The following is a 14509-nucleotide window of genomic DNA, read 5'->3' on the forward strand; positions in this document are numbered from 1 at the left end:
CCCCTAACGTTTTCGCCAAGCGTCGCGATGACGAGCGTCTGATGCGGGCTCAGCCCCTCCGGCGCACACTTTCGGAGAAGCGCCTCGGCGAACCACCCTCCCCTCACAATTTGGCAACCATCTCCTCTTTTGTTTTCTTTCACTCTTCGGTTTTGCCATCATTCGCTTAGTTACAATGACGAAGGCAACGCCGCTCAGCCCAGGAACAGGCGAAAAAGGGCTGTGCCCTAAAATTCAGCTATTCACATGTTATTGACCGCAGAAACGGGCCGCATAAACCTCCTTGCACTGCTTCAAGCTAACAAGTATCGTTTCATGCAGTAAGGCCGAGCCGAGGTGGACGCAGTGGCTGAACTCCGGTGCTCCACTTCATCGGAGATGGTGAAGTGCGGGGAGTCTCTCCCGCAGCTACAGATCTCACATACACGCCTTTTCTCCGTACTATCCGCCACGTCGTCGGCGAATCGGCCGACGACGTGGCGATATTCAATCTGACAGGTACGGAGTTTAATGCGCTATTCTATTAATCAGTACTTCTTGCGTAATTCTAAAGGTGTCATTTTGTTCAGGCCAAAATGTCAATAAGCTGCAACTGCCACGGTTTGGAATGGGGCGGTTGTGTTCAATCTGGAGAAATGTTTCAGGACAACAAGGCCAAAAATTCTAAAATGCGGTCCAGTTGCAACGGACTGTCTATTCATGAGAAGGCCCGAGTCTTGGACGGTGGTCCTAGTTCGTTTTGCCATACCAGCGCAAGGTGTTAAAAGTGATGACTTTTCCGGCCTTCGAGGCCACGTGTTTGAAGGCAGCCCAGCATAAGTTGTGTATTTAGGTTTTTAAAGCCCTTCGTGTTGTTTTCTCATGGATCCTGTATGTGTCCATAAGGTAAGGCCATCCGCGCAGATTGCATGTCGAAAGTTGGGTACTTCTCGCAATGAAGGGGGCGGATCCTCCATGGCAAGACTGAACAAAAGGGGAGAGAGCACTGATCCCGGGGGGGAGCCAGGAGAGATCGTTTTGGAAGGTTAGAGCGCAGGTGACCAATTCCAGTGGTAGCGGTAGGGTTGGTAAGGAAGTGCGATAAATAACTGTACACTCTCAGCCCACTAGCAACAGATGCCAGTCCACGAAGGAAGCGGGATGAATGACATTTTTAAAAGCCCCTTTTATGTTTAGAGCAAGGATGCAGCGTTTATGTGCCTTGGGAAGCCGGTCATTATTTGCCTTTTTTAATTTCGATGAGTATGTTTCGAGCAGTCTGGTGTGGGCAAAAAGCCGTACATGGTATTTGAAAAATTTTTATGATTGTCAACGTACGGTGAAAACCATTTTGGAACCATATGTTTAAATATTTCCCCAAAAATGCTCTTCTATTTTTTTATTCTGTGCGCCTTGCCGGTGCGGCACTTCTGTAATTGTGAATTTGGGATGCGCCAACGGTAAAACAGACCAATCTACCCGTCAGACAATTACCCTAAATAGTATTATAAATGAAACCAAGAAATTGTTTTTTATAATCCCATATAAATCATGTATATTTTGTCACTGATCATCGAGCATAGCACGAGGGCTTCGAAAAATACAGCGCGTCAAGCCAGTAACCATCATCATCATCTTCTTCATCATTGTCGTCGTCATTAGGACATTAAGGAAGCATTCATCCCCCGGCCCCTAAATTTCTTAATCCAGCACTGACGATGGGTCAGCTTGGAGTGCCCATTGTCGGGCGGAGATGTTAGTATAGCAGCTGATAAGACGGTGTTATTCGGTCTGTGAATGCTTGCGCGACAGGGAATAATTAGGCGAGGAAAGGGCTCACGTCGGCTGCGACGCACAAGATGGCGAAGTAATCGTAGTATATGATTTCCTTCGGAAGCGTGAGGAGCACGTCGGAATGCTCGTACTTGTCCAGGACCTTGTCACTGCAGGCGGAAAGAAAGAAGAGGCGAAAAGGATCGCGACGGCGCCGTGTGCACTGCTCCCCACGCCGTTTCGCACGAGACACGAGACCAAACAACCGATAAAAAAACATATCTCAAGCATCCAGTGGCTGTAGCAGTACCAAACCCGTCTTCAAACTTTCGGGCCTTCCTGCCCGCGTTCGTGCGCGCGCGCGGAAATATTTAGGACAAAATGGGGAAATAAAGGACCTTGTTTCGAAGGTGGGCAGCGTTACACAAATAAATCTACAAATTCAACGCCCAGGTAACGCAAGCCCCACGGGCCCCCAGCGGAATTGCGACGACACAGCTTATTAATTAAAATGAATTCTTTTATGAAATTTCGCCCGTGATAAGGATAAAATTTCGTATGAACTGACACCCAAATGCAAAGAGGTCAGGGCGGGGGCATCATGCTTTCCAAATGAAGGTTAGGCAAGACTGAAAGTGAACGAACAAATTTGTTATATGAGGATGTCCCACGAGCCTCTTCCGGAGATAGGAGCTGAATGTGGTCGATAAAGTTCATGTTCGGTTCACGAGGTGAGCCTCCTTCACGAAGGACCCCAGTCCAAGCAGTACGTAGTTTCGATGATCGATTACCTGGATCAATCAGCCTCTTATTGTGGTCACGTAGGGTCCTCGAAAGGATCCGAATAACACCCAAGCCCCCTTGGCGTCACATCTCTACAGGATTGAATAATCCCACACACTGAAAGCAAACCCGCCGCCGCGGCTAAGTGGCAAGGCGTTGTGGAGGTGAACCCAAGGACGCGGGTGCGATAGCAACAGCGCGGCTGCTCTTCAGATGGAGGTTAAAGTGAAAAGGCCCGTGTGTGAATTGAGATTGCGGCGCACGTTAAATGTCCTCGAATGGTCAAAATTTATCCTCTCCCCCCCGCCCCCAAACACACCCCCATACAGCGCGTCTTACAGCCCAGGTGCGGCTTCTGTGCGTGCAACCCCAGAAATCTGCAAGATTGAAGGTAGGACCAAATATACAGATATGTAAATTATTGGTACAGCGTACAACAGATTAAACGTTGGAGATGACTTCGCACGCACCAGGAAAAAAGATGTACAAACATTGTAATACACTCCTACTGTATAATTAAGAGCCCAATTTTTTTTTCTTTACTAAGTCGAGCTTTACCCTATGAATAGCAGAGATATCCCGATACTGCTCGCGCGTGGGACCAGAGTGACAGAGAATATATGTAAATCGAGATTGTCTGGGAACTTGAAGAACCTGGCCTTCACCAAGCACAAGCAAACAGCTCCAAAAGCGGCCGCTCTTTCAGTAGAAGTGGCGAAGAGCTCTCCCACAGCAGAGGCCTTGACTCATGCCCCTCTATTATGCGTGTTCGAATTTAGCTCGAAAGCCATTTCTCGATATCACAATTTGCCATTTTTTCTGCCCTTAACTTTATCTGTAATCTGCGCGAGAAGAGGCTGTCGATACATTGTAGTATGTAACTGATCTTTCCGCTGCCAACCAAATGCCGCAGTAGAGCCCTGCCCCCCATTTCTTCAGTGCTCCGAGTCTTTGTGAGAGGAGCCAACTCGACTCCAGTAAATGTGGTAGTGCATGCTCCACTTTAGAAAGGGGCCTTACCTGCCGTCCTCGTCGTTTATCAGCGTTCCCTTCGTCTTTCTAGCCTCTAAGTCGCCGTTAACCCAGTTGCCAGCCCAGAAGTGCGCCGCTGCACGGAGGCACAGATAGAATACGTCAGCGCCGGGGAAGCACACAGCGGTTTCTTCCAGAGCTCTTCGATGTAGCCAGTAACTCTGGCTTCGACCTCGTTGAAACGAGGAGAAGCCGTACGAGAGAAGTGAGAAGCCATCAAAGCGTACTATGCCGCAAGTAACCCTTCACTGCCCGCTTCTTGGGATGCGGTGGTGTGAGGAGTCTCCTCCAAATGTTCGTGCCGTTGTGCCCACTGTCTCTACAATCGCACTCGGATGACCTCAAGAAAATCATTCGCAATACGGCCGCATTGAACGCGTACCTGGGGTTTGCTTTGGTTTCTTTGTTTCTCTGTCTGTCTGTCTGTCTGTCTGTCTGTCTGTCTGTCTGTCTGTCTGTCTGTCTGTCTGTCTGTCTGTCTGTCTGTCTGTCTGTCTGTCTGTCTGTCTGTCTGTCTGTCTGTCTGTCTGTCTGTCTGTCTGTCTGTCTGTCTGTCTGTCTGTCTGTCTGTCTGTCTGTCTGTCTGTCTGTCTGTCTGTCTGTCTGTCTGTCTGTCTGTCTGTCTGTCTGTCTGTCTGTCTGTCTGTCTGTCTGTCTGTCTGTCCGTCTGTCTGTCTGTCTGTCTGTCTGTCTGTCTGTCTGTCTGTCTGTCTGTCTGTCTGTCTTTCTGTCTGTCTGTCTGTCTGTCTGTCTGTCTGTCTGTCTGTTCGCCTGTTTGTCTGTTCGCCTGTCCGTCTGTCTGTTCGCCTGTCCGTCTGTCTGTCTGTCCATCTGTTTGTTTGTTTGTTTGTCTGTCTGTCTGTCTGCCTGCCTGCCTGCCTGCCTGCCTGCCTGTCTGTCTGTCTCCCTGTCGGTCCGTCCGTCTCTTTTTTTGTACGTTACTTCATTCGGTTGTTTATTCGTTTGTTTGTTTGTTTTGCTTGCTTGCTTGCTTGCTTGCTTGCTTGCTTGCTTGCTTGTTTGCTTGCTTGCTTGCTTGCTTGCTTGTTTGTTCGTTTCAGATACTTCGTCAACACAAAATGAGCTTGCGAGAAATCGCTGGAGTCCAAGGACGCCATCATCAGAAGAGGAGTCTTAGGGCTTTCGACAAACGCTCCCCAAAAAGGAAATTGTGCACAACCAGAAATTACAAGGAGCGGCGTCTGCAAAAGCGCCACGCAACTATCGATCCGCCTCATACAAGCGCGAGAAGGGCCAAATAAGGGTAAATTGTCGCCTGTACTATTTCATTCCTGTGCGGCAGCAGCAAAGTTAAAGTTAAAGACTGTGTAAGGACGGGAAAAGGTGGAAAAGTAACGACAAGCAGCATAGATGGGGGCATACAGAACTGAGTGACCCGCTTGCGCGAGCGAGAAGCGACCGCAGTGACACTGATCTCGGTTCGAACGAGGTAAAGCGACCTGCAGTTATTCTACTTCACTGTGCTGCAGTGGCCTTAAATAGGATGATGATCATGATGAAAACAAAATAGAATTTCGGTTCATTCAAAAGGCTCCTTTGTCCCAATCATCGTGACAACAGTTTTATGGCAAGCTTTCGACAAATACGAGATATTAAAGAAAACAGATGTAGTGGCGACCCCACAGCCACTTTCGTGCTATTTCTCTATGACGTCGCAAAACCTTGTGTTTTCTTTTTAATGGCCGCCACACAAAGCGGCCACCAAGCAAAGACACGGGCGAAAACATGACTGGCTGCTTCGGGCGCCCAGGTCCGTTGGATGGTATCCGATATGTTTTTAGTGTTTTAGTGCTGCGGCCCCATTCTCGACTGTAGAAAGTTTTCACAGTGAATTCGCCATGTTTTTTTTTTTTTGCGTACGCACGACGTAAGAAATCAGTTACGTGGGGCAGGTACAGCTATGACGACATGCAGTGTAAGTTGACGCTTCACTCATAAAGGTCACAACCAAGGTATCAAATATTGCGCATATAAGATATAAAAACCCTTGGCAAGATATAAAAGATATAAAAAAATAAGACGGTAGCTGAGGCTTGAAAGAGAAACACCTTTCTGCCGGTCAAACACTACAAGGCGATCAAGTAACGTTGATCCAAAAGCGAATGAAAGGCGGATGTTGAGCTAAAGAACATCACACAATCTTTTTTACCGTATCTATTGCTTCTTTCAATCGTTTATAGTAACATAGTTGGGCTCTCTGCTTCAAGATTTGTTGCGTTATCACCTTCCCGAGTCAGTATATTATCTCTGTGCCTTCCCGTCCGCCACCGCCGCCACGCTTTCGTCTGCTGCTATGTTACAAGTTTATGGATTGATCATAGAAAAATACGCCCGCGACCATCGCTTGCATGACACATAAGAGGAGCGAAGCGCGACGCATGATCACCGCGGAGCGTATCGATGTCGCCGATTCACTCATTCGTCAATCTCGACTTCAGTCAGCGCTGTAATGAATAAAAAATGTCACTTTTCTTTGTTATTTTTGTCTTGAGTTCGATCACGTGGCCCAGCTGCTTACTAGGAGGGGTGTGGACAAATGCCATGCATTGGGTTCTCTTTGTCATGGAGAGGCTTGTACTGCCTGCCCTCTTATGTTGCGGTTACGCAAAACAAATAATTTTTATTTTATTGCCGAACATCAAAGCAAAATACTGCACGTTATTTGTATGCTCCGTGATCGCTGACTTGAAACAATCGAAACTATTATTTCTTTTGGTAGAAAACAGGCTTTAAACCGCGCGTCATGCGAAACTGCACCTGCTGCAAATTCACGGGGATTTCCAGGCGCCATAGGTGGGTGAAATTTTTTGCCATCCAGGCGACAGCAGCCGCCATTTTCAAGCTGTTACGTAACATCACGCCACTTTTACGCATGCTAAAGTTGCCAATATGTGACGTGATCGGTCCCACCAGCTGTTTCAAATACGTTACGCCTTTTCAACCAATCACAGAGAGGGTGTGTATTACAAGCAGTATTGTTGTTGAATAGCAAAAACAAGCCTACGTTGTCATGTCCGGTGCATTTAGTCTAGTTTTTCATTGCCGGCCAAGAATTATGCGCTTTCAGTAAAGAGAAATAAGGCAAACTTTAGAACTGGTGCCAGTAAACGTCATGAAATGTCATGAAACGTCAAAATGACGAAAGCACACACAACCGCTTTGTCAACCGGACGCATGTGACCAAAATCGAAAGCCAATCAGAAAAGACTTTCGGAAAATTCACAGTTTACTGGGAATTTATGCAGTCTAGAATAAGACCCCTGGCCCATACTACCCCTCACTTCCCCATGTGACGTCACGGTTGCGCGAAATTTGAAAGTTTTTCGAACCCCCCGCGTAAAACGGAAAGTTGGGCGAGTTGGTACATCGTTAATAGGTAAACAGCGCAAAACGACGAAACACGGGAAGAAGGGCGCAAGCAGACTGTGACTGTCTGTACCCTCTTCCTTGTGTTTCGTCATTTTGTCCTGGTTATCCTTTTAAACCCTGGCGTTACTTCGCTTAAAAAAACGCCTTGCCTGCGCTGAGTGAATTACCAAAAGCTAGTTCTTTCAAACGAAACAAAGTTGGATTTTATCTTCACGGCCCCTTTAAGGTGGGCCGGTTGAAAGCACAATGAACCGGCATCATATGCCATTGTGTGCGGGCACAGAGCCCAACTGCGGCATGTTGCGTCAAGAGAAGAATGAAAATAATCGATACCTGGACCAGTGCCGTCGTACGTCATCCCTTTGATGAAAAGTTGGTTTTCGTTGGCGGCGTACACCACGCCCTTGAAGTCGTGTTTTTTAGTGAAGATAGCGCCGATCTTCACCCCGTAGTACTCTCCCAGGGTGCCTGTGGACAGAGAAAAACAAACGTGATTACCGATCTCTTTTTTTCTTTAGAAATCACATTCTACACTCCTGGCGCCCTCCCTCTCTTCCTGCAACAAGACAACCTAGAGACGACATTTGTTCCAAAGCCAGACACAACGTGGGGTGCCTCCATCGCCACGGATCGTTCCGCAAACAGTAAAGAGCGAATATGGACGGGGTCAAAGAGAAGACGTCCAACCTGCTCCAAGGCGTGGATACACCAGCCCGACAGTTGGCCGATTCGGCGCAGTGGGGGCGAGCTGTCAGCGCATACGTCGCCCCGCGCTGACGCCAACCGTCGGCCATTTGTCTGCGGTAATGCTTGCGCGCGGGCAGCCGACTCGCTTGTCCAGCAATCCAGATTGCGGCGCAAAATCACGCTAAAAGATGAAGTTCCCGAACGTTGAATTGAAAGTATACAAAAAAACTCCGGTAATTCGAACCAGCTGAGTAACGTGCCTCCCGCATACGGTCTCGTGAGACTAAGCCACGGGAACACGCAGATTCCCCCGAAAAAAAAAAAGAAAAAACCCAGCCTTACCAAGCAGAGGATGACCACTTTATATCGTGGAAAGCTACTGTAGCTTGTCAAATTGCAACATTCCCATCTGCTACGCTGGGCATTTCTTGAATAACACTTGTGTGCAAGCTTCCTTTTCGTGACCCTCACAAATACCGCCAACGACTGCGCCAATGTAGCAAAGAAGAGCGATCACACGTGTGCTCGTCACGTAGACCAGCATGCTCCAAAACTGCTTCTTGTACCTTGCTTTCACGCTTGATACGATAGATGCTGCAGTTGATTTTAGTCCGTTATTATTTACAGATAGAGATCGGTACGTCTTCTTCTGCTTTCAACTTGTAAACAAGCATGCCAGTCGCACCCGCAAACCGGCTTGAACTCTACCGAAGTGCAGTCACCGAAGTGTAGGAGACACAACGTACGAATCGCGTAGGCGCTAGTGTGAAGTTATATATTCCGGTTTCACGGACCTTGCTAGGGTTAGTACAGTCTAAAAAATAGCAAAATAGAGCCCCGTTCATCACGGCACGCACATACAATGCTCCAAGCTCAGTTTTCGCTTGGCGATCGATTTCCCGCGACCAGTGGGCAGTCAGCGTCGTCAGGACACATTGTAGGGCAACTTTCTTTTAGTCGTTTTCTTGCTTTTAAGTTTTTACCTTTCTGAAATGTTCAGACCTTCCTGAACAATATACAGTGCCTCAAACGTCTTTCGACAATTCGCTTGAGCTAGAAGGGGCAGTTTTTTTCGAAACGCAGTGACGAGCAGCCACTCCACTTTTATACACTTCGCACCACGGCGGCAATGGCTCATATTTCTTTCGCATGTAGATTTTTTTCGAAACCGAAACTGATAATTTATCCGTGTTTAGCAGGTTTTCAGAAAGTAGTCTGGCAAGCAAAATGCGCGCGCTGTGGTTTATGAAACGCGGATGGCTTTTAATAAAGGCACTTGCGTGAGAGAGAGATAAAATACTTTATTTCCATTCAAAAGGGAAGGGGAAAGACGTTCCTGGATACGAGACTCGGTGTGGAGAACCCAAGAGGGAAATCCCGACCTAGATGCCCCGTTCTTGCGAAGCAACGGAACTCATAATGAGCCAGGCAGTGGGCGCCCGCTTCGTCTTTCTCTTCACGGCCCACCTCTGAACACAAGTTCATTGCTGGCAAGACATTTTTTTTAGGAGGAATTTCAGCTGTGACGTTCCAGAGTATTCTTTTAATTTTTTATGAGAGCTTTTCGGTCGGCCAACCAGTCTACGGGGACAGGACGCCATCGGCCGCGCAAAGCTTTCGATTTAAAAAGCGCTGTTTTCATGAACATCGACGCAATCCAGCAACTTCTGACCAGAATCAGAGCGACAACACGCCTGCAGCGAGCACTTCAGCGAGCAAGCGTTCTCCTCATCCCACTTAATCGCAAAGACAAAAAATTCAGTGCCCTTTCCGGGCCTTCCCGTCTGTGAAGAAGGATGAACAGCGAAGATGCGGTGCGTACTGTTACAGTCGTCTTAGCGGCTAATTGTCATATAATTTGTTTCCGGATAGTTCCTACAAAATAAGTTAGAACCCTTTTTTGTAACCACACTCCATCCGTGGATTACCCTGTGTTGACAGCAGACAGTAATTCTGTAACATCACCACTGTGAAATATTTAAGTCAACTAAATGAAACTCGGTGAAATGGCAGAGTCTTCTTAGCGAGTAATTGTCATATAGTTTATTTCGGGACAATTTCGATAACACCAGAGTTAAAGCTGTCTTCTATAATTACACTTCCTCGGTAGATAGACATGCTTCATTGCGCAACAGGAAATGAGGAAGAGAAAGCTTACAAACACTAAGCCTGAAATGTTGAAAATGACAATAAAAATAAAAAGCTTACGCCGATTCTTTCAGAGTCAGCTTCACCTGTAGGCACAAGGGCATTTCTGGGAAGAAGTTCTTCCGAAGGCAATATATAAGCCACCCTATATCAAAATATGAAGGCTCCACGACATTTCTTATTTCTTATGATTTTTTTCTATTCTGGGAACCAGTTTTCGCGTGGCGGAGAAACTTGTTCCATCAAGAGCGTGACACGATACCAGCAAAGACTGCCGTCAGGGCCAGCCCTAGAACGACTCGGCCGTTAAAATATCGCCTACATTGTTAGTGGTTACGCGCTGCCTTAGGTGGACCTTCTGCGCTCGCAGAGTGAGTGGAGGAGACAGAGAAGAAGTATAGAGAACGTAAAGCGTCGTGATGGTGTGTAGCATCGTGTACGGACCGTGTTCTTTCGAACTGACATGCTCCGACTGCCGCCTATGGAGGAGTGCATGCGTTCAACAAGGACTGCATGCCCGTGTTGACGGCACGTCGCAAGGGCTCCACACGGTCAGGTGGTTTGGCTGAGGCCGACTGTCCTCGAGCGTGCTTTTCCAAGAGAGAGGCAGAAGTCATGACCAAGAACAATAAGGAAAACAGGAAGACAAGCAAAGGAGAGAAAAGTTGACTCTGGCGACGACTATTTGGCTGGTGACTGTTAGGCTAGTGGTGCAGTGCAGCTCATTACTGAATAAAAACGAAGTCAGCATGTGTTTTTTTTTTTACTTTTACCTTATTATAGACCCAATATTATAGAAACTCCATTAGACTGATTTTTTGGCTGCATAACTTAAGTAAGCAGCTACGCGTAGCATATGGATTAGAATGATACGAAATTATAATAGATAATTTTTACTTAATGGTTTTCTTCTAAAAAACAGAAAGACCTCTGTTTTTGTAAAAAAATCATCATTCATTCCTAATAATTGTAATACCACTGCAAGAAGGCACAATGGAGAACCAAATGCCACAAATACGATTGTGCTCCGCCGTAGGTGCTGAGAAAAATGGGTCTTCAATAAGGCTCAAAACACGTGGGAGGCACGGGGACTACCCTGTGCCCTTAAGCCAATCTACAAAACCTTGCGCGTCACAGGTGATTTGAGCATATCGGGCGGTGAGGGGAGGCAAACGGCAGTTTCGAGCTGATTTTTCGAGTATCGCGTGAACGCACCCAGAGACGTCGAAACGTGGCCCGAGGACTTCAATCTGCACAAGTAATCGCACACTGTTTACAAATCACTTCAGCGTCCCTTTAATCTTCCAGCGTCCTCACCAAGCCCACGGGAGCCCGAGGTACGTCAGTTCCAGACCCGTACGCTTCCGAACCCAGTCCTAAGCTGACTCATACACCCAGCCCTCTGTTGTCCCTCCTGCCTCTTCTGCCTCGACACAGCTCGCCTGTACCACCACATAATGTGGGGCTGCCCGAGACGTAGCCCTCCTAAGTCCACCCTAATAAATATGCGTGGAAGCAGTGGGAGGCTGTAATGCGCAGCTCAAAGGCTACAACCCAAGACAAAGTCTTGGACTGGGTGCAGAAGGTGAGGACTGCTTAGGGCGTATAAACTGTTTCCGCCCCTCCGCCGCTGTCTTTTGTCTACCCGACAATAAACATTGCTGCGCCTTGCCAAACAGAGACGCAGGTTGACTTCGCGCAGGGAGCGAAGTATTTATTGGACGATGCGGCTCACTGGCGACGTGAGATAGGGTGACGTGAGATGGCGGTGGCTGTCAAGATGGCGAACAACCCATGCGAACCACGCATCAACGCGCTTAATGGCCTTATATACTTAGAGCCAAAGTATATATACTTAGAGCCCACACAGCGTTTGCGTGCGCCATAGTCTGTCATAGTCTTTGCGCACTTAATTATGCCCTGGAGTTATTGGCGTAACCAGAAGTATAATTGGGGGGCTGTTAAACGCCACCGGGGAAAAAAAATGGCCCCGTATCTGCTCCTTTCGTTGCAAGTGTCGGCGAAAGACGATAGTCGACTGGCGCCCCTGACAAGTAAAGACCTCCCTTCTCTTTCCCGCTCACCTCTCATGCTGTTCCTCTCCCGCGGCTCGTCCCTCCCAAGATAACACGCTAGAGGTTTGCTTGAGTCCATTTAAATTTACTAGGTTCTACTGCTCCAAGTCGGGTGCCTCGATGCCAACGCTGCCGTACAGCGGAGACGCGCGTGCATTGAGGCACCTACTACAACATTTATAGAAACACGACGCCATAATGTGCGAGCGTTCCAAGCGGAACGTGTATGCCTCTAGTTGAACCTTTCGTGGCTATTGCCGTTTGATTTCTTACATGACGCCAGGAGGTAGCGCTGGCAACAGCAGGCAATGGTTTTCTGCCGTTGATGTAGTATTTCATTTGCTATCGCAAAAACCAAGTAGGAACCCTGTAAATACATCTTGTGTATTGATGTTCTGCTTTATATTTGCGTAATATCTTGATTTTGTTCAACAATATTGACAAGTATGAACACTGACACCGGACTTAGACGTTTAGGTATACAAGACTATTGCGCAATTACGATTTCACTTTGGCCGGGTGGCTGAATCGAGCCACAGACAGACAGGCCAAAATTTCTGCGTTTAACTAGCCCAAGAAAGACTATCATCTTTAAAAATTAGTAACCTTTCACTTTGTGAAAAAGGGTGGCCTGCAAAGCTGGACGGAGTGCACGAAACAAACCCCGTTTATTTGCACTTTGCGATCGAGCATACTTTCTAGCCATTCAGCTGAATGAAACTTGGAAGGGCCCGAGTTTTATGATAGCGAAGAAACAGGGCACTGTCTGTTTCCCTTCCGCGTCGTAGGCATCCTACCGTTAGTGTAACACACAACCCAATCCGCTCGACCCGTGAAGACATCGGACAGCTCGCATTCGGCTGTTTGACGTCCGCGTGTAAGCCTCCCGACAGCCCAACGGACATGTCATCACTGAGGGCTTCGCGTGCACGCATAAACCGGCCACCGCTTATGTGCGCGTGCTTGAACGTGAAGCACAGCGGCAAATGACGGTTGCGAAAGACGGATCGGAAGTGGCAAAATGGAACGCCGAAGCAGCGCCCACTAAACCCCAACACACGCCCACCGCTGGCTACGCCCCTGCCTTTATTCCAGCTCCCACCGCTACAGGCCTAGTGCCGTCCTATTCATTAAAAAAAAATTTACAACAATTCCAGCCACCCTCGGAGCACGTGTCCCACGTGCACGAGCTCTCGTGCGCTCATGCGCTCATGCCAGAGTGTCGAACGGCCTCTGCACTGATGCAGAATACCGCAGCTTAATTTTTATTTGCATCGCGCTGGTCTCACCTCCTCCGGTCTTTGTGCTGCTTGCGGTGAAGTTGAAACAATTGAACACTTTTTCCTGTACTGCCGCGGTTTTTCTTTCATTCGGAAACGGTATCTAGCCGCACCGATTCAACGTATTGGCCTTCCTCAGTCGATGCCGGTGCTTCTTTCGTTCGGGGCCACATCCCTGGGGTTCTGTCATAGAGGGATTATTGCGGCCATTCACGCGTACATATCTGAGACCAGACGCATGTCCTGCTAACTCGGTCAAACATTTTTAGCCTTTTCTCCCAAAAATGACATCATTCACTGATTCATTCTTTAGACTTATCATATAATTCGGTAACCGTTTCCCCAATTCCTACAGGCTGATTATATAGGGCCATGAGGTGGGCGTTTTAGCCCCAAAAAGCCACCCCGTTTCTTGGCCAATCCTCCACGTGGGTATGTGCCACTCGAAAAGGAACAACAACAACAACAACCGATATAATAAATGAATAGGTCGAAACACCGACACGAAAATCTGAGGTTGAAAGAAATTTTGGTCCTGCAAAGACAACTCTTAATAACGGCGCTCGTTCACAAAAGGAAGTACGCCCAGTGCGCTGGTCGCGAGTATACCGCGCATTCTTGCTAGAACATGAGATGGAAACGGCGCTTCCCGTCCGTGCCGCAGCGCACCTTGCACGACCGAGCTCGCAGCCTCGCCTCCCGTCACCGTCCCCCTCCCCGAGAAGGCTCTGCAAGATCAGGGCTGTTCTTACCTTGCGGGAAGGTGGCTGCGAGCACGAGCAGGCTGCAGGGCAGGATCATGCTGACTCACTCGACACTGCAACAGCCACGGTCCAAGCAACCGAATGAGCCAACCTTGGCCGGCAGATCATACTGTCACGAGTAAATAGAAATGAATGGGTTAAATTGGCGAACCTGAACACTGGCGGAGGGCACAGCCGACAGCGAGGCACCAAGCAGGACCAGGGAAGAACGATGGTGATGATGATGATGATGATGACGTTCCTTGGTGAATGGCACATACTCAAACAGGAAATCGTCCCAACATCAAGGGTATGAAAAAAATATCTTATTTATTTACAGCCTCCTGTAAATTGGAAATTTAGAGAGGTTGACAATACTTTTTAAAGTAAAATCCAAGATTAAAAATAATAATAATAAAGAATTGGAAAGACGTCAGAACAATTACGTGGGTTGCTAGCGTAAAGGAATCCAATCAGAACGAAAATCGATACAGCTCACAAGGGCTGAGCACACGTCCCGGCGGCAGAACCCGGTCTCGGACGCCCCAAGCGAAAGCGGACTCGGCACGGATAATGTAATCCCCAGGCTGCGAAGCGGCTCTTCAAGATTGATTGATTG

The 14509-nt window shown here is 48.0% G+C and overlaps 1 protein-coding gene across 1 annotated transcript; it reads right to left on the reverse strand.

Moving 5' to 3' along the window:
• Positions 1-1765: 1765 nt before the first annotated feature.
• Positions 1766-13969, reverse strand: LOC144149185 (uncharacterized). Its single transcript, XM_077680714.1, has 3 exons — positions 13900-13969; positions 7291-7425; positions 1766-1922 (listed from the first exon to the last, which is right to left on the reverse strand). The coding sequence occupies exons 1-3, from the start codon at positions 13946-13948 to the stop codon at positions 1816-1818; spliced, it is 291 nt and encodes a 96-aa protein (XP_077536840.1). The 5' UTR covers positions 13949-13969; the 3' UTR covers positions 1766-1815.
• Positions 13970-14509: the final 540 nt, after the last annotated feature.

The sequence above is a fragment of the Haemaphysalis longicornis genome, unplaced genomic scaffold (assembly GCF_048455015.1).
Source record: "Haemaphysalis longicornis isolate Haplotype H1 unplaced genomic scaffold, Haemaphysalis longicornis Haplotype H1 scaffold_8, whole genome shotgun sequence".
Classification (NCBI taxonomy): domain Eukaryota; kingdom Metazoa; phylum Arthropoda; class Arachnida; order Ixodida; family Ixodidae; genus Haemaphysalis; species Haemaphysalis longicornis.

What these genes read in the sequence shown, in the direction of transcription:
- LOC144149185 (XM_077680714.1), bottom strand. Translation starts at nt 13,948, where the DNA reads ATGATCCTGCCCTGCAGCCTGCTCGTGCTCGCAGCCACCTTCCCGCAA. An exon ending in CGCAGCCACCTTCCCGCAAG is followed by an intron (nt 7,426 to 13,899) that starts GTAAGAACAGCC and finishes CTCTGTCCACAG; the next exon opens with GCACCCTGGGAGAGTACTAC. An exon ending in GTACGACGGCACTGGTCCAG is followed by an intron (nt 1,923 to 7,290) that starts GTATCGATTATT and finishes TTCCGCCTGCAG; the next exon opens with TGACAAGGTCCTGGACAAGT.